The 23,973-nt window shown below is 41.5% G+C and overlaps 1 protein-coding gene across 2 annotated transcripts; it reads right to left on the bottom strand.

Annotated features, from left to right (window-relative positions):
* Positions 1 to 2,109: 2,109 nt before the first annotated feature.
* On the bottom strand, positions 2,110 to 23,724 carry TRAF3IP1 (TRAF3 interacting protein 1). Of its 2 annotated transcripts, XM_081878022.1 has the most exons (17): positions 23,374 to 23,724; positions 20,951 to 21,019; positions 20,652 to 20,813; positions 19,433 to 19,549; positions 18,841 to 19,323; positions 17,823 to 17,900; positions 16,294 to 16,369; positions 14,797 to 14,898; positions 13,958 to 14,032; positions 13,312 to 13,332; positions 12,830 to 12,923; positions 10,409 to 10,492; positions 9,324 to 9,441; positions 8,648 to 8,684; positions 8,095 to 8,168; positions 4,930 to 5,153; positions 2,110 to 2,389 (listed from the first exon to the last, which is right to left on the bottom strand). In XM_081878022.1, exons 1-17 carry the CDS (start codon positions 23,707 to 23,709, stop codon positions 2,230 to 2,232), a joined length of 2,310 nt encoding a protein of 769 aa, XP_081734148.1. In that variant the 5' UTR covers positions 23,710 to 23,724; the 3' UTR covers positions 2,110 to 2,229. The 2 variants fall into 2 exon arrangements, with proteins under 2 accessions (XP_081734148.1, XP_081734147.1); XM_081878021.1 differs by lacking the exons at positions 2,110 to 2,389; positions 4,930 to 5,153; positions 8,095 to 8,168; positions 13,312 to 13,332 and having other exon boundaries at positions 8,551 to 8,684.
* Between the last annotated feature and the right edge of the window lie 249 nt (positions 23,725 to 23,973).

Raw genomic sequence — 23,973 nt, 5'->3', positions numbered from 1 at the left:
TACATTTTTACTCACATACAGAAAATGCTGGATTCTTCTAACACAAACAGTTTTAACCATATATACAGATCCACACTTAAATGTGACGGGATTTTTTCAATGCTGAATTCAGTCCTATATACAATTATATGCATTTTGAAAAGACTGCAGCTGAAAACAGTTCAGCACTTCTGCTGATGCTTTTTAAGACATTTTCCCCAAATTAACTTCTAATATCCCTTTCCAAATATGACAATCATACCATACACTAAGGCTCTGTAGTTACTTTGAAATATATGCAAAAACATTTGTTGTTGTAATTTTGGGATGGCTTCTTTATAAAGGCAGCGGGAACCATTCAGTCAAAAACTCTACTAGACAGCACACAAATCATATACATTCCTCAGTAAGGGCTTACTTAGACTGTTATCCTAAGCTGTGTTATTTATTGGAAGTAAATGTCATTACTTCCAAATGTTTTGATCAGGGTGTCAGACTGATAAAGTGCACACAATTTATTAAATAGCTTGCTAAACTATTGCAACATGGCATTTTTCTCCAAGCCTTAAACATTTCTGAGACTTCTCAGTCAATAAGCACAAGGTTTCAAACCATATCCCACATTACGTTTCTCCTGTGCAACATCTAGCAAGCCATACTTAACCCATAAGAAATATAATTTTATGAGAAAATGGAGAGATGGTAGATACGCAAATGAAGAGACCATGAGATTTCTCAAATCCAATCCACCGGGGGGGGGGGGGGGAGGGGATGGAAACGTGAATCACATTCACTTAGATAATGGCGTAGTTTCAAAAGATTCAGATTATATGTAGTCTGTGCTTATATGACACAGGGACATCAATAAGCAATGGTCCACAAGCACACACAGCATGGTGTATCCTTACCCGCTTTTGCCAAGCATGACACGCCTCAGGTGTCCTTCCAAGCTTGAAGTTAAAGTGGGATGGGAAATCCATGCAGTTGTGCTGTTTCTAAGGCACTCTAAGCACTCTGCAAGTGCAATGCAACGTGAAGAAGTCCCAACCCTCTTCATAAATTTGAAGCTGGGAAATCATTACTATGAGGCAGCTGGGCTACACTTCAGAAAGGCTCAAATGCTCCAGAAGATCTGCACAAACACACTATCCCTTTCCTGAACTAAGAAACCAGAAGGAGGGATGGGCTTATATGTGTTGTGTTTGCTTCCAAGGTGCTTGGGACACCCCAGAAGCAGAGGACAACAGCAGGGATTCTTTTGTCTCAAGTGTTGGAGAAGAGCTGAGATTTGTTGCTTCAATATGCCTTGAAGGAGTTTCTAGCACCCTGGAAATGCAATGCAACAGTTAAGTTTCAGGCCTATTCCAGAGCTGCATTATTTTTGACTTTGCAATGAGAGGCACTTAAGAACGTCTCCACAACTCAGTATGACATCAGACAGTACTCCATTAGGCAAGGCTAGAAGCCACAAATATGGTTGATTACCAAGACCATCCAAATTTATGGGGTCTCCAAGTGCAAGTATTGCAGGTACTCTTAAAAAAAACTGAAATCCCCCCCCAAAAAAAACCTCCATGAAAAAATGCATACACCCCCTGCTCAAATTCTCTCAGAATGATTTAAAGTAAAAACATACATGACTGGCCATTTAGTTGGAGAAAAAGTATTTAACTAGGTAAATAAAGGCAAATATAATTAACGTGTTCAGATAAACTTATTTTGTTATCTTTCTTATTTGTATGACTTAAGAAAATACAGATAAACCCAATTTTGCTTCTTGATCTGCATGAATTTTTAAATAATTCTTCTTAAAGGGTTTGCCAACAAAAGGTCATATTTCAAGCTACTCCAACAGTAAATTCAAGCTACACCCAAAATTTCATACAATATATTTATATATTGCTCAAAATGCCACACATATGCCAGACATGAAGGGTACAAAACCTGATCAGAGTATATTGTTATTAAATAATCCAGGAAAGTGAGCTCTGCTGACAATAGAAAACCTATCACAATATAGGTTAAATATAGCGAATGTTTTGCATTGACTGTTTTTTAAAGCTTTTTACAAACATTGAATAAATGGCAAATTTCACCTACACAATATAAATCTCCCGAGGCCATACACCATCACGTGAATAAGTTTATTTGAAACTGTATTTGCTGCTGTATGCAACAGATTTCTTTCAACACAAAGATTTCTTTCTTCTATTTAGAAGAAAATCCATTCCAGCTCTCACGTTCCATTGTTCACCTCCTTGAGTTGATGTTATGAACCATCTTCTGAATTTTTTCATCATTCTTTAAAACATTGGCCATTTTAGCACAAATCTTATCTTGTTCGTCTTTGATCAACTGATCCAGCTCCGCAAGTTCTACTTTCAATGGTTCCACAACACTGTCTGTAATACTGTTGAGACAAACACGGAACTTACACAAAAATTCTTGGCTAGACAATTATGGCTAGACAAGCACATCTGAAGCAAAGAGAGCAAATGTAAGGGGAGAAACTAAAAGAAGTACATATTACAAACAAACAAACACACACACACACACACACACACACACACACACTCTAATGTTTGCCTATACAGTGGTACCTTGGGTTACATACGCTTCAGGTTACATACGCTTCAGGTTACAGACTCCGCTAACTCAGAAATAGTACCTTGGGTTAAGAACTTTGCTTCAGGATGAGAACAGAAATCGTGCTCCAGTGGTGCAGCAGCAGCAGGAGGCCCCATTAGCTAAAGTGGTGCTTCAGGTTAAGAACAGTTTCAGGTTAAGAACAGACCTCTGGGACGAATTAAGTACTTAACCCGAGGTACCACTGTAGTGGGTAGGGGAAGAGGAGGTCAAGCAGGAGGTTGGAATGAGCTCTGAGAGTTCTACACTCAAATCCCAGTTCAGAGGGGGGAAACCCTCAACTGCTTTTAGGCAATCATCTTACTCTGTTTACTATTCTGTAAAACAAGAACAGTTGCTATCTGCCTGACAAAGTTGATATAAATAGGAATGATAGCTATCTTAAGCCTTATCTTCAGCCTCATCACTAATCATAAAGATAGTGTTTTTATATAACTTAGCAGGGGTGAGAAACAGCTTCATAACTTTCTTTGTACTATCCACCTGTCATTAATACCAGCGGGAAGAGTCAGTGTTGCATTGCGAAAAGGGTGGGGGGGAGTAGTATTGGGGGCTTTAATACTCTTGCTATGAACAGCATTAGTTAAGTCACAATCTCTAATTAAAGGACTGTCCTGCAGATAAAACAAGATCATCCACATATGCTAACACCCTGAATTCCTTTGAAGGGCTGGGTATTCCCATGGAATGCAGAGTCAAGGACCCCCATCTTGGAGATATTCAGATCACCTCAGAATCTAAGACTGCTTTAGATATCAAACAGTCCAAGCTGATAAATGTCTCTGAGGCTTTGGAACCATTTTGTAGCCTCAGGAGGGCTTCTAAAGTTTGTTGGTCAGAGTTTTGTAAGAATGCAATAAAGGGAGCATGCTAGGCAGAGAGGAGGCAGAGAGCTACCTTTCCTCTGTTATATATGGGTAGTTCTCTAGCTACAAATGCTAGATTAGGGAGATTGGTAAGCATATTCAGTCTTTGCCCCCAAATCCTGATGGGTTTCTGCTCACCCACCTATGCCTAGTGCTAACCCACTGACTGCTTTATGGCCCACCTACTGGAATTTATTTATATATAAAGTTTCCAGTCCATCTTTCAGCAGTAACGTTCCGTTTGGACAACTGCAATGTATCGTTCATAGGGTTGCCAAAAACAACAGCTTAGAAACTCTAGCTAGTGGAGAATATGGTGATAAGATTGCTAACTGGGACAAGTGTTTTGAGTATATTACATCAATTCTTTCCTTCTTCCAGTGACTTCCAATTTATTTCCATGACCAATTCAAAGTGCTGGCTTTACCTTCTAAACCTCCACACCACTTGGGCCCCCAGCATATAATGGAACACCTTTTCTCATGTGAACCTACCCAAGCTCCAATAGGATCTATAGAGGCCCTCCTATGAATGTCATCTCATACTAAAGCAAGGAAGGTGGCAAAGAGAGGACCTTCTTGGTAGTGGCCCCTTCCCTGTATCTGGAAACCTCTCCTTAAAGAGATTTGCCTAACACCTATTTAAATGTCTTTTCAGCACCAAGCCTTCTTATGCTCCCAGGCCTGTTAACAATTTAATGTTATTTCAGCATCTCCAATTTTAGTTTCTAATCTGCTGGAAATTAGTTTTAGGGGTTTTCATTTTTATATGAGTGTGCCAGAGCAAATAACTTGTCCTTTATTGTTGATTGAGTGCAATCACCCAATTCTGAATTGTTTGTATTTTGGATGTTCCAATGTTTATATTGTATGTTACTTAGAGGATCACTGCATGAGATGACTTGACAAATATATATAATCAAACAAATGTCCTCTTCGTGTACTGGGCAGGTGGAAGGAACTTCCTCACAATTCCCAGTGGAGGCAGCAGCTAGGAAGCTCCTTGGCTCACAACTTTCAGGGGCGGTTGCTTTGAGCAGAGGGCAGGCAGTGCTGCTGTATTCCTTAAACCTCCCTGCCCAACCTCCTTGGAGCTAGAGCTTGGCTGGCTGCTCAGCTGGGTGCCGGTCAACACATAAGTGGTGGGAAGCCTTGTGTTAGGCTGCTGAGTTGCTCACTTTAGTGACATGACCCCAGAGGGAACAGCACCTGCGCATTTGCTTCTACTACCATGACGATATACTTAGCTCACACCATTTAAGTTTGTGGGATTGTTCTAACTCTGCCCATATTTTACTGCAGTAGAAGCCTTCACTGCTGGGATACACCTTCTCCCTCAGCTTGGCCCTCCTAGACCTGACTAGCATCACAAAACTCTATGCATGTTGTTTTGGATTAACCAATTGCGCGGCAACTGTGCAACTTCTCAGTATTCTCACCTTTGTTCTTTCTGTAGGGCCTCTTCAAGTTGTTTATTTTCATTCTGCCACATCTGGAGTTCATTCTTCATGGCATCCACATCTTCCTGAATATAGTCCATGATTTTCCCAAGGGGGAGAGCGCTCCGACAAAGGGCCTGAATGGATCCACGGAACTTCTCGATTTCCTTTGCTACTAGATCCTTCTCTTTTCTCCTTGCTGCTTCTGACAAAAGTGGTTTTTCCTAATTGTTAAAAAAAACACACACACAAATAGACTGAAGTGAATGAACGAGATTGTTGTTTATGGGGTGAATTAAATATATGGGATAGATTTGAAAACCAAAAGATAAAAATAGAAAATGGGTGTGTTCTGAGACACATCAATGAAACCAATACTAATTAATAATTAAAGATCGCTCACCTTAGCCCAATTCTGCCATTGGAAAATAGTGCAATGGTCAAGAATGATCACAAAGATAGCACACCTTCTGTTAAAGCAGAGAGATGCAAAAGGACACACAGCCAAAACTACATTATTTGCATTATTTACTGTATGCCCATTATTATCCAAGGCCAGTTTAAGATTCTGCTTTTGACTTGTTTGGCTTAGGATTTAATGTTCACTGCCTCTCTTACTATATGACTAAACACCTTACATGCGATCTCCACCAACTAAGTTCTCCAAGCAGAGAACTTCCTGCTCTGGACATGACAAAGGTGTAAGAGGGGTGAAACAGGTTTTTCCTCTGTAGCACTAGCTACTACTATCATTACAGGAAATCATTATGATCTACCAGGACCATTTAACACCGGTCTCAAAGAATCTACACTGGCTCCCAGTACGTTTCTGAGTGCAATTGTCCTAAACAGCCTTGGCCCAGTATAACTGAAGGAGCGTCTCCACTCCCATCATTCAGCCCAGACACTGAGGTCCAGCTCCGAGGGCCTTCTGGCGGTTCCCCCACTGTGAGAAGCGAAGCTACAGGGAACCAGGGAGAGGGCCTTCTCAGAAGTGGTGCCCATCCTGTGAAATGCCCTCCCATCAGCTGTTAAGAAAATTAAAATCTATCTGACTTTTAGAAGACATCTGAAGGCAGCCCTGTACAGGGAAGCTTTTAAGGATTGAGGTTTTTTGTGTTTGAATATTTTGTTGGAAGCTACACAGTGGCTGCGGCAACCCAGTCAGATGGATGGCATATACATATAATAATAATGATGATGATGATGATGATGATGATAATAATAATAATAATAATAATAATAATAATAATAGATTCTTATGCCATTCTTTCTTCAAGGAGTTAAGGACGGCATAAACTACTCTCCTCTCATCCATCCATTTTCTTCCCACAACATTCCTGTGAGGTACATCAGTCTGAGAAACAGACACCCAGTTAGCTTCACAGCAGAGAGGGATTTAAAAGCTCTGGTTTCCCCAGGTCATAATCCTGGGGAAAATCTATCCAAAATCTATCCACACCAGCACACAGGGAGATTCAGTGATGCAGCAATGAAGTACAGTTGTACCTTGGTTGTCGAACGGAATCCGCTCCGGAAGTCCGTTCAACTTCCAAAAACGTTCGACAACCAAGGTGCGGCTTCCGATTGGCTGCAGGAGCTTCCTGCACGCAATCAGAAGCCGCAGAAGGTGCGTCGGACATTCGGCTTCCAAAGAACGTTAGCAAACCAGAACACTCACTTCTGGGTTTGCGGCATTTGGGAGCCAAGACGTTCAAGTCGCAAGCCGTTTGGGATCCAAGTTACGACTGTGCTTATGTACACATTTCAACAAATAATAAAGATATAATGAATGTGGGTAAAAAAGAACAGGTTGTGGGGCATAAGTACGATGCAGCCTGCAACAGAAGGTATATGTCTGCAGACAGGATGCGTATGCAGTGAAGAGGGAGCTGGGCTTTTGAGGCTAGTTCTCTTGGACCTGCCTGAGGAAAGGATTGTGTCCAAAAGAACCATGATTGGTTCTCTCCCAGTATGACTTGCTGTGTTTGGGACCTGCCTTGTGGGTTAGGATGGATTCATTTGGGTCAATATGAAGGTTTCTAACTTGAGGCCACAGCATGTTCAGCAGCAGAGTTATGCATAACCAAAACTCAACAAAGAATATTGAAGTCACTTTGTCACCTGATGATAGCAATGATTGTTTGGCTATCAAACAGTAGCAACCAACAGGAGCTGCTGATCAGGCTTCTCAATGCTGCACATTGCTGCCAGTTACCAGGAGGGAGGGACAAGGCAGTAGGGACCTTAGCAGCGGCACAGCAACAGAGCCAATCTGACACCCCTGCTGCTGTGCCAAGCTCTCTGCGGCCTCGTCTCTCCCCTTCTCTGCAACACAGCAGCAACATGCGATGCTGGGAAAAGAGATCAGCAGTGCAGCCCAGCCCACACTGCCATTAACCCAACACCGCTGGTGGGGTTTCTTATGATCTTCTTATCGCAGGCTCAACAAGTCTGTTGTTAGGAAGCACAGGATAATGGGCAGATTCTTCCAAGAGCATAGCAGATGCACACATGACTTGTGCTAGAGGTTTGCTGGAGTGATGAGGGAAGTAAAGTGCTCCTGGTTTTATTGAACCAGACAGCCTTTAACATACATGCTTCATAAAACGTAACAGTGTCTGCTAGGTGTTTTTATTTTATAGTAAAGGTACCCCTGCCCGTACAGGCCAGTCGTGTCCGACTCTAGGGTTGCGTGCCCATCTCATTTAAGAGGCCGGGGGCACTTAAGTGGAGACACTTCCAGGTCACGTGGCCAGCGTGACGAAGCTGCTCTGGCGAGCCAGCGCAGCACACGGAAACGCCGTTTACCTTCCCGCTATAAAGCGGTACCTATTTATCTACTTGCACTTAAGAGTGCTTTCGAACTGCTAGGTGGGCAGGAGCTGGGACCGAACGACGGGAGCTCACCCCGCCACGGGGATTCGAACCGCCGACCATACGATCGGCAAGTCCTAGGCGCTGAGGTTTTACCCACAGCGCCACCCACTTTTATTTTATTTTATAAGAGGTTACTAAAAATGTTCCTTCTTTGGAAATCTGTTGACATTAGTTTAACTTTGTAGGATACAGAGCAATACAACGTTGAAAAAGAGGTTGGAATGAAAACACTGAAGAATTAGCAACTAAGAACACTCAATTCTTTGAGGTTCATTGCATGATTACCTTCTCAGCAGATTTTGGCAACTGGGACAATTCATAATCTTTCTTTGTTTCCAATATTCTTTTGACAAGCCCACCTGTTGAAGATAAAACAATATAGTTCTTAACTGCAAAAGACCTCTCTAAAAAGTGCTTATAGTGGCTCAGTTTTGGTTCATACACCCAACTAGTTTCTTCTGTATAGAACATTGAAATGAAACATTCTTTCTGAAACTCCTATAATGTACTTACGGCCACTAAGGTATAATAAAAGTCAGCAAGAGAAGGTATCATATTTTTAATTGGATTACAATCATTGGATCTATCGAAGACCTGACAAGTGTCAAAATCATTGTACTTGTGCCAAGTTTCATTAAGAACAAGGAACAAAAAGGATGGAAAGGGATCTTGAAGTTATCCCAAGTCAAAGCAAGTAGTTGACAAGAAAGCATGAATTGGACTGCATATGCATTGAATCTTGAAAGGAAGAACAAGGATATAGGAAGTGACAAGTTATGAGGGACTTAATCACAAACAAGCAAGTAAAGAAAAACCTTAAGAAAATAAAAAGACTTGCCATGTTTCTCATCTTCTTCCAACTCTACTGTTGCCTCCTGAACAACAGAAATCAAAGGGAAGTTAATAAATTAAAGCTAGACAAGTAAGGAGACAATAATACTTGAGAGCTGACCGTTCATTTTCTCTCTGTTCTAAGAATAGCGACTGCCTCCCTGCCACCTTACCACCCAAAAACACCCACTGATCTGCCAACTTGAGAACTGTATTTTACAATTCTATCATCCGTCCCTGTAAAATAAAAAGGGAGCTCAATTGTACAACTTGGAGCATGGACCAATCAAGATGACATGTGGTTTGACTATCAATGGGATTTGCGCCAGATGCTCATAATATAAAATACAGAGGGAGGGGGTCCCACAGCAGCCGTTCTAAGGTAATCAGGGGCACCTCATACTCTGGCAAAATTATGAAATGGAAGCAAGGGCTTTAGGCTTCTAGGCTGCCTGTAACTGTTAATTCACTGTTCCTCTCCTTAATCAGACACAATGACAACACAAACTTCCTAATGGGGCTGAAGGGTGCTTCCAGCTTAGACTCACTTCCATTCATCATGCTTCAATATCAAGCATAAAGCATACCACTGGAACTCTATTCAGAAAGAGACCAAAGGAAGCAGCAGACAACACAAAGTTAATGCTTGGTTCACATCTGTATGAGAAAATGTATTAACCAACCGTTGCCATTTCTGCCATTTCAGGCAGATGCAGTGCTGCCTCCACAACAAACTGATCGTCATCTTCCTCCTCCTCTTTGTCTATAATGACATTTGTCACTATTTTGGCACTGCCATTTCTAAAAGAAAGGAAGAACAGGACTATACTTCAGGCATGGTGTTGCAAGAGATCATTCAAGGCAGAAAATACTGTAGAATCCTTTCTTTAAAAGAAAAACGGGTATCCAGTCCTGTCTAAAGATAAAAAGGTTTTGGGAATTTTCAAGCTATTTACCCCATAAAGATGGCAAGTTGGGTGAGGAGTGGAACTGAAATGTACACAACATTTACTTTTAATTGGATCCACACCGAAAACTATGGGACCAGTAGGTAACGATTTACTTAAGTCTCATTTATTCTAATGTGACTAAAGCGTAACTCAAATCTGGATCCAACCTGTACCTACTTTAAGAACACAAGATGTATTATTTTTAACTTACCAGATCAGAAATTTGTACAGTTTAGTATTACATTTTTTAAAGTTCCACTGATTTATGAGCAGAGCAGTTGTGTGGGGGTGTAAAAGAATCTGTGGCACAAGAACTGCAAAACCCAAAGCCCTGCTCATCTGATGCTAGTCAGGGCAGAAAGCTGGGGAAGGGACACACAGAGAAAAGTCTACATTATCTTATGGCCACTTCCCCAAAAATGTGGAAAAATATGAAAATGAAAACTATTGACAATATTGTAAACAAAATAAAGGTTTTCTCCTCTGAGCTTAGAAACACTTATGTTTCTCAGCATTCTAATGCAGAAACAGGAGAGACTCAAGAGTATGCCATCATCATGGATGCTGTAGGACTGCAGTCTAATTTGCTGTAACTATCACATTACGTCAACCTTTTGAGGAATAACCGCATTTATGAATATACCACATCAATAGGAAAAATTGTGTTGAGGACAATCTTCTAGTCTTCTAGTCTTCTAAAGGCCTAGAAAGTTTAACACACACTTGATAATAAAACAAACTATAAAGTTTAACACACACTTGATAATAAAACGAACTATAGAACAATCTGACAGCAGAAATATAAAATATTTCCTGACCTCTCTGGTGCTAAAACCTCTGCACTTTCTTGGCGTTTTATCCGGGGTGGGGCTGGCCTTGCACTGCTGGGTCGTGGAAGTCTTCTGTAAAGGGAGGTAAAGAGCATTTCCTTTCTTAACACAAATTAGTGTGTGAGACCACTTATTTTGAGCAATTTGCAAAAATCTTAACAAGCACTGGCGTGCCTTCATTAAAAAAGAAAATACAATGCAATTAAAGAATTGTTTAATTCTTAATTCATTGTATTCTAATCAGAACACAAGGAGATTCAAAGCCAGACCCCCCTTCCCCCCAAAATTCAGCCAAAGTACAGTACAGTACCCTGATTTCAATCCCAAACAGTAAAACACATACTTCACTTCCACTGAAATCAACGGAATTGAAATATATTTCATTTTGATTGAACAATGCTGATTGGATGTACAATGCTGTAGATAAATGACTGAAGGGATATAACAAATTAACCCGAGGCTGATCTTTTCCTGCTGAATGCAACTTGCATAATTTAATAAGCTTAATATTAATAATGCAAATCAACATTTGCCCCAAGTAGTAGTGATGGCCATGAAATTGGACGGCTTCTAAAAAGGATGAAACAGACTTAGGGAGGATGAAGCAATCAATGGAGAAATCAATGGCTACAAGCCCCAATGGGTATGTTCTAGGCCCACATGCAGAAAAGGAAGAGTACAGTGGTGCCTCGCAAGACAAAAATAATCCGTTCCGCGAGTCTCTTCGTCTAGCGGTTTTTTCGTCTTGCGAAGCATCCCTATTAGCGGATTAGCGGTATTAGCGGCTATTAGCGGCTTAGAAAAAGGGGGGGGAGGGAAAAAACTCGCAAGACTCGCAAGACGTTTTCGTCTTGCGAAGCAAGCCCATAGGGAAATTCGTCTTGCGAAGCGCCTCGAAAAACGGAAAACCCTTTCGTCTAGCGGGTTTTTCGTCTTGCGAGGCATTCGTCTTGTGGGGCACCACTGTAAGTCTCTGAAGGCCAGTTGCCCTTGTGCCCTTTCAGGCTTTACAGGCATCTGGCTGGCCCTTCTGAGAACAGGGTGCTGTAACTAGATAGGTCACTGGGCTTATCCAGGAGGCTCTTCTTCCACTTAATATGAATGTTTGTTTCAGTTTGAGCATCCAAAATCAGATTCATCGTAAGAACTGTTTTTTTCCATAGCTCTGAGAATGCACTGACTTGGACGCAGGCTCTCCCGTTCATTACAACAAAGGACGCCATGCCAGAAGGTACTGCTATATTGGGGAAGACGACCTTTCAAATTGGATTACATCTAAAGAGGTAAGAGCTCAAATGTTTCTAATCTAAAATTTATGTATTACATTTAATTTTACTCTTTGTTGTTTCTATTCAGGCATAATAATGCATATTAGAATAAGTGCCACAAACATTAAAGGCAAAACAGTAGAAAACAACAAACTTAGGAGTAAGTCATATTTCAACAACATTGTGGTTCAGTGCAGGTGTTACGTTGATTCCTTGAAAACCATCGTTTGTAAATTAGGAGTTTTGGAGACATACATTCCCACTCCAGAGCAAATGTCCATTGTTGTGTGCTATTGGTCCTAACCACAGTTTACTCCTAAATTGGTTTTCTTGTAACTACAATCTAAAATTCAGAAGAATTCAAACATGGGTTCAAATTGTGGTTTATGATTAACAACAACCAAGGTTAGCAACGCTAAAGGGCTCTTGGGATCCCTTCCAACTCTACAATTCTATTATTCTCAGGCTAACATTTGTGCACTTGCAATTCTAAACCATGTTTAATGCCAACAAGGGCAGGGGGGAAATTATTCTGGGGGAAGGGGGGAAAGGAGCCGGGAACTCTTAGCTACCTCTTAATTAGCAAATCACAGTTTACTGAGTAATACAGTCATACCTCGAGTTGAATGTGCTTCGGGTTGAGCTCATTTGAATTGCGCTCCACGGCAACCCAGAAGTAACAGAGCGTGTTACTTCCGGGTTTCGCCGCTCGCGCATGCGCAGACACTCAAAATGACGTCACATGCATGCACAGAAGCGGCGAAACTCGACCCGTGAGTGCACAGACACGTCTTGCGTTCCATTTGGGATGCAAACGGGGCTCTGGAACGGATCCCATTCGTATCCTGAGGTACTACTATATTACAGTTTGATCTGAGCTTTTACAATTTTATAGGCTCTGATGAATTCCCTGATTATGGTCAATTTACTATCTACTGTAATGTGCCATAAAGCCATTGTCAGTTTAAATTCATGGGGTTACAATCCAAACCATAAGCAAGTTTACACACACTGACTTAAATTAATGAATTAATAATGTTCAAATCTTTCTAACGGAAATAAGTAGCATTTAAGTGCATAACATAAACTGGATTGTACCCCAAATTTTTAGTTTTTAATAAAAGGGAAGATACAGACATACCTTTGGGTGACTTGAGGTGGAATCTCATTAGTAATTTCACTATTTTCAGAAATAACAATTTTTTCAGGGGCAGCAGTGTTCAAAACATCTCCTTCTATGAAACAAAACAATCTGTCATTTTGAAAACTGTACAAATACCAAATGCTGGTAACATATATAAATTCAATAAATAATAATAATTTCTTTTCTAATACTGAAATAAGCAGAACCTCCCCTCCCAGCACACACAGATGTCATTATTATGCTGCAGAGATAAATTCAATATTGCATATGAAACCAAGGCCAATTGGCAATCTATTTCTCCTTTACTGCTTATGTGACATTTATTGTATTCCAATGTAAAAACAAATTAACATTAGATTAATAGCCATCTACCAATATGAAAAAGCTGTCTCTTTCTAAGCTCTACTTCACTATAGTTAAAATTCTCTTTAAAAATTTTAAAAAAATGATTATGTGTTAAAATTCAGCATAATTTTTACCTGCATCACTGGATGAGTCACCTGCAACATAAATACATACTAATTATTCCTCATGCTTAGGAGCAAAAAAATTGGATTAGACACTCCACTGTTTGTATGCAGGACAGCAACACAAAACACTCTTCTTGATTACTGGATTGTTGCCGTACATCTACTAGAAAGGTAGGCTCACATTCTGTGAGGTCAGGGTGTACGATTCGGGGAGTGGAGCAGGAAAATGCAAACACACATCAAACACAACATGTTTCCCTCAGTTTGTCCTGGGATGCCATATTTTCACCCTAGGGGAAAAACAGCAAAATTGCTCCAGGCAGCAAGCTATTAATTAGTAATAGCCGCTTTTGACCTTATCAGTCTCTATTTCTTCTTCAGAGAAAAAAAAACTATGTTGAAAAGAGTCTATTCTTTACAACAAATATGGCAGGGGAATCAAAAATTCCAAATCTATTATGATAATTATGTCTGGTAAGCTAATACTTTGACTATCAGTCTCTTCAAGTTACACCCTGGAAGGCATTGACATGGAAGGGAATTTTTAAAAAAGAGGTTAAAACAAAACATGAAGCTCTACAGTGCAAAGAAACAATGGCTCTGAAAAGATAACCTTCCAAAGAGGGCACAGAAAAGTGCCTACTGTTTTGCTTACCTCTCTGTTTTACTGCAATTTCTGGCTCAGCTTTTCCATGTAAAACAGTTGCCGGTTTTTCATCTGCAAGTGTAGCTGCAATGATATTAGCTCCCATTAATATTCCTAGCATAAAAGTTTGTGGTAGGAAGCCATTAAGCTGGTTAAAGAAACAACGTGCTGTGCTATATATTACTTCAGGTCATTGTTCAAGACAATACAAGTTTTCACCCTCCACTCTCTAAAAACTCTCTCCTAAACATGTTTGCCAAAAGTTCTGGAAACCCAAAAACTACAGTTTCAGTTTCTAGGCTGATAGTTCGGGACAGAATACCCTTCCCAATTCCCTCTCATCAGAGGCAGGAGAAGAAAATTTATTGGGATATTCAGGAAAGGAGCTGGCAAATTTTCCATTTAGCCATCATGTCTCTGCTACGGAAGGCAGTAGCATTTGGGGAGTCCCCAATGATTTGCCACTTACAAGGTTGGCAAACTCCTGCCCTAAACGTATTAGCAATTCTTGCCATTAAAGATTGGTAATAATACTTATCATCACTTCCAACATTGTAGGCCACGTCAGTATTATCATCTTATACTGAAGATAAGTGACTACATCTGAATGAGACTCACCCAGGGAGATCTAAATAGACACACGGTTTGCAATAGGGACTTTTTGATTTGTAGCACAATGTCTTAGTGACTAAAGTACATCAGCTCTCTTGGATTCAAAAGCACTTCATCAACACACTGTATGTTGATTTGATACGTGGTAAAACAAAAGCTGTAATTATAGCACTTATAAAAAACTGACATCTAGTTAGTGCTCAAAGACGAAGCAAGAGAGCTTTGCCTTTTCTTACCTGGCTCTTGTGCTGTAATAACTGGCTCAATTTTCTGTTTTAACATGTTAGCTGCTCTTTCAATTGCACCACTAGATACACTTTTACTAGTTTCCTTTCGCCCTGACATGAGAGAATTCACAGAGAAATGTGTACTATATGCTATTAAGATCATTTAAACATGTTTAGATTTGGCAGAGTTATGCAGATACTTCATCAAGATCTTCACCATAATGTTACCTAGCCGATTTATCAAATGGCTGTGCTACTACTTCTTCAAACTATCAAAGCTGTACACTGACAGATATCTCCTGCTACAACATTAGCAGCTAGTACTATAACCTTAGAAACACTAAAATATGCAGAGACCTGATAAAGACACGGGGGAAACCATTGTTTCCTGCTATGTGAATAAATCGGCTCCCTACTCCCCTATCCTTCTCTTTCACATACCAAAACAAAGATTGCAAATTTTCACTTCTTACTTTAAAGTACATGTCCCTGTGACGCATGACCTTTTCTGTTCATGTAGATTTCCCTTGCAATTAAGAACCTTGATCTTCCAGGGTCATAAATCACATGACAAGCTTCCCAGGTAGCAGTTCCTTGCTGTGGAAGTTACAGCTGAACTCAAGAACAGCTGACAAGAGCAGCATAAGGACTGGGATGGGGCCAAGAGAAAGGTCTTGCATCTCCTTTGCGCTCATGTTGTCCATTCAACTCACACAGGTGTGAAAATGAAATTGTACGCAGGCTGCTTAAGTAGTGTGGGCCATGGCTGCAAGTTCTGTGAAGTTTATTGTTGCTGTGGATCATTAACTCCTCGTGATTATTAGACTGTTATGGTTATGCAATTGTTCTAATTACGTTATATACATGTTAACTGAACAACATGCAGTTTTGTGTTTTAAAGTATGTGAGATCTCACACCCTTTCTTATACGTTTAAGTACTTTACCTCACGGGGTCCTACTGACCCCAAATGACTTCTCTGTAACCTAAAAGTACTTTACTTTTACAGCTTTTTATTTTATAGTACTTTATAATTCCAGCTTTCCTAGGGTACACTTGACCCCCAAACCAGACTGATACAGTTACAGTCGTACCTTGGAATTCGAACAGCTTAGTTGCCAAACGATTTGGTTCCCAAACGATCAAAAACTGGAAGTGATTGTTCCAGTTTTCAAACGTTCTTTTGGAAACTGAACTTCCTGCAGCCAATCGGAAGCCATGCCCTGGAAGCTGAACATTTTGGAAGTCAAACAGACTTCCGGAACAAATTCTATTCAACTTCCAAGGTACATATGTATTCATGTTGCAAAGAATTGTAGTTAGTTAAAAAGTAAAAGCAGAAGCTTCCAGCTCCTCTGGCACACAAAAGAGAAGCACTTGTTGATGTAGTGGGAAACTGTGGCTTCCTTTGTGCCTTACGTGGACCGTAGATTATGAAGTGCTACAAATTCAGGAATTCTCAGGAATTCTCAGGAAAGAATGAAACAAAAAGACTTGTTTTGGCTACCTTCACCAACAGGTTTGGCTCGTTGTCTTGGTCCCTTTGTTGAATGTTGCCTTGATAATCTTGCTGCATTTTCACTCTTGAAAAGATATACAAAGCACACAACTCACAATTTTTCAGTCTACTGAAGTTTTCCACACTTTCAGAGTAAGCAAGATTCACCACCAGGGCTGAAGGAGCCTGGCGCCTTTATCTTTTGTGGCAACCCACTTTGCTACTATTTTGGGAAGGAAGCAGGGTTGGGGGGTGTGGATTCCATAAATTCCCCTACCCCATTAATTTGAGCACTGGTGTAAACACTGTGGTCAGAGCAGCTGCTCCTCCCTATTGGTAAGGAAGGAGGTGATGAAGAGATGGCATATTTTATATTTATACATGTACACTTTTCCATAAAGAAGAAGAAGATAAATAGGAGAAGCTCCCAGAAGGAGTAATATAGCGAAAAAGGAGCACAAGGCATTTGTAACAGTTGTGTTTTGGCAGATACCGCTGGTTATTTGGCACTGAAATTTCCTCTCTTATGTAACTATTAAAAGTTTTGTCTTTACCTCTGGTCACCTCAGTAAAAGTGTAAGTATGGGAATTTATCTAGAACCCATTTTCTACCCATCTCTTCAACTATGCACCAAACAATGAACTGGAGTTGAGTCCCTTGTGACATTTCATCTGCACTACAAATTTCACTCAAGCCCAGAAGCCCATAAACTTGAGGGGAAGATGCATCACACAATTTTGGAATATGAAAAAACATTGGGAGCATTTTTCAGAAGTAAAATGATAATATTTAAGAAAAAAAATGGAACAAGCACCAGGTTTACTTAACCAATAACGCAATTCTAAAAAGGTTACGTTGTGATTTCTTTGTAATATGTTTTTCTCTGACCACAGCATGAATCATCAAAATCAGGAAGACTATTAGAAATAGTCAGGAATAGTTAAACAAGCTCCCTTTTCCCTTGAGTGGACATCTCACCCCCATCAAGGGTTTCTGACTGTAAAGCATCTTCCTTTGGATTCATTCACATGCCAAACCATCAACTGTGTCACCCAGCAGTAGCTATTGCATCAGGCTGCGGCAGAGGGAAGATGGGAAGAAGGACCCCTTCGTTTACTCTGGCCAGAGACCACTTTCTCTTCACTCTGTCTCTCACTGAACAGGTCCCATCTCAGCTGAACATTCTAAGAACCCTGTAAATAAGAACTGGGGCCTGAGTTTGGCTTTTTCCTTCTTCTCCCTTTTTCCTTTGGTACTGTGTCATTTAGTTGCAGGTCTAAGAGCAGGGATGGTCTTTTTTTACTGATCAGTAGTTTGCTCTGGGAGCCTTTTTGACAGAGGAGTGGGGTATAAATGCTGTACACAGATAAATAAAACAAGGTTTGTTCATGCAATGTCAAACCAAAAATGTTAATAAAATAAATAAGTTTTTAAATGGCTTTAATATTTTGAAATCACAAGCTGATTTTCACTTGTACTGAGTAAAGAAATGAATCATTTGAACTGCTTTGCAAAATGCGTATTTTTGATTACTTACTTCTTTATCTGGCTCAGCTTTATCTTTTACAGATCGTTCCAACGGTTTTTTAGTTACATTCTCCTCTGATCCTGTAAGCTACAGAAAAATATTTATACTGAACTTTTGCAATGGTTAGTAGGAGCTAATTATGCTAATTATGCTAAGCCAAATGAGAACATGAGGATTCCTAGACAGGAGACTGAGTGTGCTACTCTCTTCCCTTGGTCCTCCTGCTGCTGCGAGCTAGACCATGGTTTGGCTTTAGAGGTGGGGAACCTTTCTTCAATCTGAAGGTCACATTCTCCCATGAGCAACCTTTGGGGCTACATGCCACTGGTGGGTGGGGCCAGATGAAAAAGTGGATGGAGCATCTAAGATGGGTTCAGGACTGTTTCACACATTACTTCACTGGACATAGGTATTAGGCTATTATTGTAAAAAGCATTTGGGAACCTGGATTTCATTCCTCAAACACAGTTAACACATCTATTCCCATATACATTTTCCACACTTTTTCCACAATCAGGATGGGCACCCTATTAACCAAGAGACTATATACCATAGTATTCCCTTAATCAGTTCAGCAACTGAAGCATGCCCCTAGATTTTCCTGTGGTTTATTTCTGAAAATCCATCTCTAGCTTTGCTAATACGAAGATAACCATGTTTTTCCTGAGCTTTGTCTTACAAGGGAGCCACACGTTCTGATTAGTGCTACAGACAAACTTGTATAAATAGTTTTTGTGTTTTCAAAGAGAAAGCAGCCACTGCTTATTTTTCTCTCAGTAGCCTTTTGGTTTAACTAGCCACCCTCAAACCAGGTTACATTTGTATTCATTTGCTCTTCCCAGTGCAGGATTTTGATACCCACCCTAGCCCCGAGGTATTCATAACAAGCAAGCCTTATTCCACACAGAAGTCTCATGTGCAAAACCGAAAGAAAAACACAAAGAGATTGTTCAACAGATCTGCTAATTACAGTTCTCATCAATGGCTACTTTATGCCTTTTTTTTTTTAAAAAAAAAATCCGTTTACCTTTTTATCTGCCTTGTCCTTTCCTTGTTCACGTGACTGCTCCGTCTCTTTCACTCGTTCCCTTCGTTTATCTTTTTCTCGATCTTTTCCCCTTTCTCTGATCTTCTCATGTTCCTTGTCCTTGGCCCTCTCTTTGTCTTTTTCTCTTAATCTGTCTTTTTCTCTTCCACCCTCATGTTGTTTCCTTTCTCTGTCCCTTTCTTTATCATGCTCCTCTTTTTCTTCTTCCCCATCTCCTTTTTCTTTGTCTCTGATTTTCTCTGACTCTCTTCCCTGTTTGCTTGACCTATTCTTATTTCTCTCTCTTTCATGTTTCTCACCTTCTTTAAAATTGTCTTTATCAAGATTTTTGTGCCGGTTCTCATAATCCTTATGTTTGTCACTTTCTCTTTCTTTTCGCCTGCTCCCTTCCTCTTTTATCTCTTCTTTGGGTTTTTGGTCTTGAATTGAGTTTCGGTCTTTTATTTCTGAGTCACCTCTTCCCTATATAATAAAATGTAAAAATATTAAATTGTAACACAGTCTTCTCTCTAGTTGCTCAGGCAACAAGAATTATTTATACTCCCCTTAACCCAAAAGTTGTTCACAACACCTCTTTATGGGGTCTTTGATCTTCTGTTCTGTTTTGGGTTTTAGAAGATGATATCCCTCCTTTCATATCAGCCTTCTCCCCAGCAAGGACTCTTTGAACAGCTTCATCACTGGATAGCTACAAAGAGAGAACCTGTTAAACTGAGCATAATCTTGGCAGTAGTCATTTCTATCCTATACACAATGCTGATTTCTTTCTGTCTTAAAAGAAAAATATGTATACAATCTTAGTTATCATTCCTTTCAATTTTGAACAATTCCTTTTAGGGCAACAACCCTAATTATGCTTAATAAGGAGCATGTTCCACTGAATTCAGTACAGTTAGGTGGACGTCCAGCTTCTAAGTTTTGCCAGTGGAGAGGCTCTTAAACCAAAGTCTAAACCTGTAGCCATTTACCTGGAAGTAAACCCCATTAAGCACTAGGGCTGGGCGATACGTGGCTTTCAACATTGTGATATATCAGCAGCTAAATGTATCTCGGCTGCTTCTTTCTCCCCAGTTTAGAGGAAGAAGTAGCCAGAATACATTGCCCAGCCCTACTAAGCTCCAACATCGCACTGGCTCACACGAGCCGGAGGGGTATCAGGGCTTCATTGAACTGCTCAACTTGGGGGTGGGGAGTCTCCTGCCCACCAGCTAAGCTAGCCCCTGATACCGTGGCCGGCAGCTGGGCTGTGGAGGGAGGGACAGAGTGGGCGAGCGTCAGGCCTGATTGAAGTGTGCAATACTGGCTGCAAACAGGGCAATCAGGGATTTGCAATAGATTGCCTGATGGGAAATTCTGAAATTGCTCTTGCGATTTTAACTTTAAACCAGTTTCAGGCAATGTATTGATACATATTAAGCACAAGAGACTTCCTTTTGAGTAGAAGTGCATACCATTGTACTGTAAGTTAACTATACAGTGAATTCTTAATGAGTGCCTGATCTTCAGTAACAGGAGACTCGTTATGAGACCTGTTACTAGCCAACTCTTGTATACAAATGCCTGGTTGCTATGTATCTACAGTACTGCAAAGGGCACTGGGAGGATAAACTTCAAGAGGGAAGCACTGAGTTGGTGGTGGTGAGAGAGGCATGTAGCTTTTCCACAGCAACTGTCCCCAAGGTGCCGTTCCCTTGTGACTCCCCAACCTCGCTTTCCCCCCCAGCTCAAGTTCGGTATGGTGCTTGGGTAAGATTTAAGTCCACGGATAAAGCTCTGTGTGGAGATCCTACCTTATTAAGACAGCATTTGGCAATTGCCTGGAGTAGTTCATTGGTTCTTTCAGGTTCATGCCCAGCAACAATACGTGCAGGCTTCACTGCCAAAGGTTCCCCCGTCACCATGATGACAACATCAATTGCTTTCTGAAGGAAGCCGATTTTTGCATCTTTATCCTGGTAGGGCAAAGCAGTTAAATAAAATTATCCAGATTTCAACATAAACTGTGATCTTCCTGGCATATAATCAGATTAGTGTGCATGTGTGTTATACTCTCAATTTAAAAGTTTAAACAATTAAAGGGTTTGCATACCTTAACATTATCAGATTTCATCTCTGCTTCTGTGTACAGTCCTTTCATGAAACCAGTTGATCTAATTACCTTTATAAAAGAAAAGAATGTGTTTGTTTCTGGATTTGGCAGGCAGCTTGATTTACGATGTCTGATTTTCTATAGGATTTCTAATGTTTACAGATTTTATGACTTTTCAATGACACTTCACATATATTAGAATTCTATCAGGAGGGGGTGGGGGGTTGTGCCAAAGCATACACAATTGTTACTAGAGCACAGATAATGGTAGAGATGATCATGACAGTCCATGACAACCTCTGGAGAAATTCTGCTCTATGGTATTCTTACATTTTGTTTATAACAAAACAACTCTTCGGTTACAACTGTTATCTGTACAGAGATTAAGCATTTTTTTAGCAACTAATATTATAAGTACATGGATACGTATCTGTGCAGGTGGGATGGGTAGGTGAACGGAACTTGGATTCTTGTGAGACTCTGGATGGGCTTGAATTTTCAGTTCAGATAATATTATGATAGATAACTTCCAAAACAATGAGTAACTTTTCAGTGCTAGTTAGTTTTGAAGACGGTTATCTTCATTACCATTTCAAATGCAACTTGCAGTTAAGGCACTGACATAGTAAACTGGATGAGTAAAACAAAAGCATGAGTAAACCAGCTTTTAGTAAGTTACAAGACCAGGAAGGTATTGCTCAAATGTCAGGGGAGAAGCCACCAGTAGGTCATGGGAATATTATGGGTCAGTTGCTATGTTATCATTGGCTGGTAATATGTAAGAGCTCCAAAATTCTCTGTATGATACGTCATATGACTCTATGGCAACGAAGTGCAGGTTTGGGCAGGTGAAGCTTCTATCTGCATGGTGTTCTAGAGATGCCATTTTTGAAGCCTTCCTCAATAGAGAACTATAGAACAGTCCCAAATAAGTTGTCAGCATTTACAGTCTTAGGAAACTATTTGAGAACCACCACCAAGGGTAGGAAGATCTAACACAGAAAAATTAAGTCTGAATTTGGTAACTAATGAAGGCCAGGCAGTAATAAAAATAAAATGTGAAAGCATATAAAAGCCAACAGAAAAATAAGACTAATCAACCAGCAAACTGGACTCTTTCACTTTCAGTAAATGCTTAAAACTACTTAGATGTCTTTCTGAAGATTTTCAGTATGGGAACAAGCCAAAGTGAAGAATTTAACATCTAATTTATTTTGCGGAGAAAATTATGATACAATGAATCTGGTAGTTTTTTCAGTGTTAAAAGACTACAGTGGTACCTTGGGTTACGAACTTAATTTGTTCTGGAGGTCCATTCTTAACCCGAAACCGTTCTTAACCTGAGGTGCACTTTTGCTAATGGGGCCTCCCGCTGTTGGCGCACTACCGCCATGCAATTTTCGTTCTCATCCTGGGGCAAAGTTCTCAACCCAAGGTACTTCTTCCAGGTTAGCGGAGTTTGTAACCTGAAGTGTTTGTAACCCGAGGTACCACTGTACCTGCAATGAAGGGATAGCAGGGTGGATGCCATTCTTTCACCACACCACCTTCAATGCCCCTAGGGTCTCTCCCCTATCTCCCTCCATAGGCAACTTTAACTGCAACCTGACTTACAAAAATTCATAGGTAAAGCTATTTCATGGCATGTGGAAATCAAAAGAACAGTATTCCACCTACTATGCTAGCCTGCTAGACCTGGGATAACCCTGACTGCTACTATCAGATTTTTATTTTTATTTAAAAAGCCTAACAACTGAAAGGATGGCTTCATATGCCTGCTTATATGGGAGGGCTTTTCATCTGGGCGATTGTTAATTTTTTTAAAAAGATCAAAGGCTATATATACAATTTTGATGTTTTATAATACTGCGCCTCTTTTTACTGGCTTGGAACCTGTGGTCTGCTAAAAGGGGTAGGTAGCTGCACAGAAACTAGACAGGGAGTGGGCGACCTTGCTGAATTCTACAACTGGGAATGGTGATGGGGGCCGGGGGCGCGGGGCTGGGGGGATGGCCAAGTCCCACTTCTGAGGGACTTGGGAGCAGTTCACCTACGAAGCTGCTTTACCCGGCACGTGCCCACTGGGACCCCTCCCCTGCTGCAGGCGCCGCATGGATACCCGACTGCCCTCTGGAACTCCCTGCCTCATGAGAACAGCCTTGGCTGCGCTCTTTCCGCCGCCTGCCAAGAACAAGGGATGCCCAGCACCGCGGAGGCGAATTCTTATCATCTGCTTCAGCCTGTTAACCTTCGAGAATTCCTCTTTTGTAAACCGCTTAAGAAAAGAAATCCCGGCGCGCGGGGGGGGGGGGGAGCCCCATCCCTTCCTTCCCCGCTCGCTCGTCGCCTGGCAACCGGGGAGCGCAGGCCGCGCCATTTCGGCGGTCCCCTCCCCCCGCCCCCCGTTCTGGGCCCGGGCTGACCTCCAGGATCACGTCGTGCAGGTATCGGAAGGGGGGCTTGCTGAGAAGGCGCTCCGTGAGGGGCGGCTTCCGGATCACGCGCCCCAGCAGCTCCTGCGTGCGGCGGACCATGGAGCCCTGCATGGCCCCCGCAGCCCCGGCCAGGCCCGGCGCCCAGCGAGGAGGCCCCGGCACGCCGCTCCCGGCCCACCCGCGCTGCCTCCCTCGCTCGCTCCGCGGGGCGCGCGCCCTCCGGCCTCTCCTCGCCGTTGCTACCCGACTCCGCGGCCCTAGCAACAGAAGGCCGCTCCGGGGCGGGGCCTGCTTGCCCCGCCCCTCCGCATCCGGCGCCCGCATTGGGCGACGCGGGAAGGTGACGTCGGGAGGCCCCTCCGGGAGCCCGGCCGGAAGGCGGAGGAATTTTGTGCCGCCGGACCGCTTCCCCCGGAGGCGCTGACTTTCAGTTCCTGTCAAGGAAAAGGCCGGCAGATAAAAATATAAAACAAAACAGGGAACGTACTTTTTGCTGTTGTCCTTATGTTTTTATTGTAATTATGTATGTTATTACTATTTATTATATACAGCTCTTCATCTGGAGGCCTCGGGGCGGTTCACAGCCTA

The sequence above is a fragment of the Podarcis erhardii genome, assembly GCF_964252035.2.
Source record: "Podarcis erhardii genome assembly, chromosome: 1".
Taxonomy (NCBI): Eukaryota; Metazoa; Chordata; class Lepidosauria; order Squamata; family Lacertidae; genus Podarcis; species Podarcis erhardii.
The sequence above is the reverse complement of the archived record's forward strand: the minus strand, read 5'-3'. Positions and strand labels throughout refer to the sequence as shown.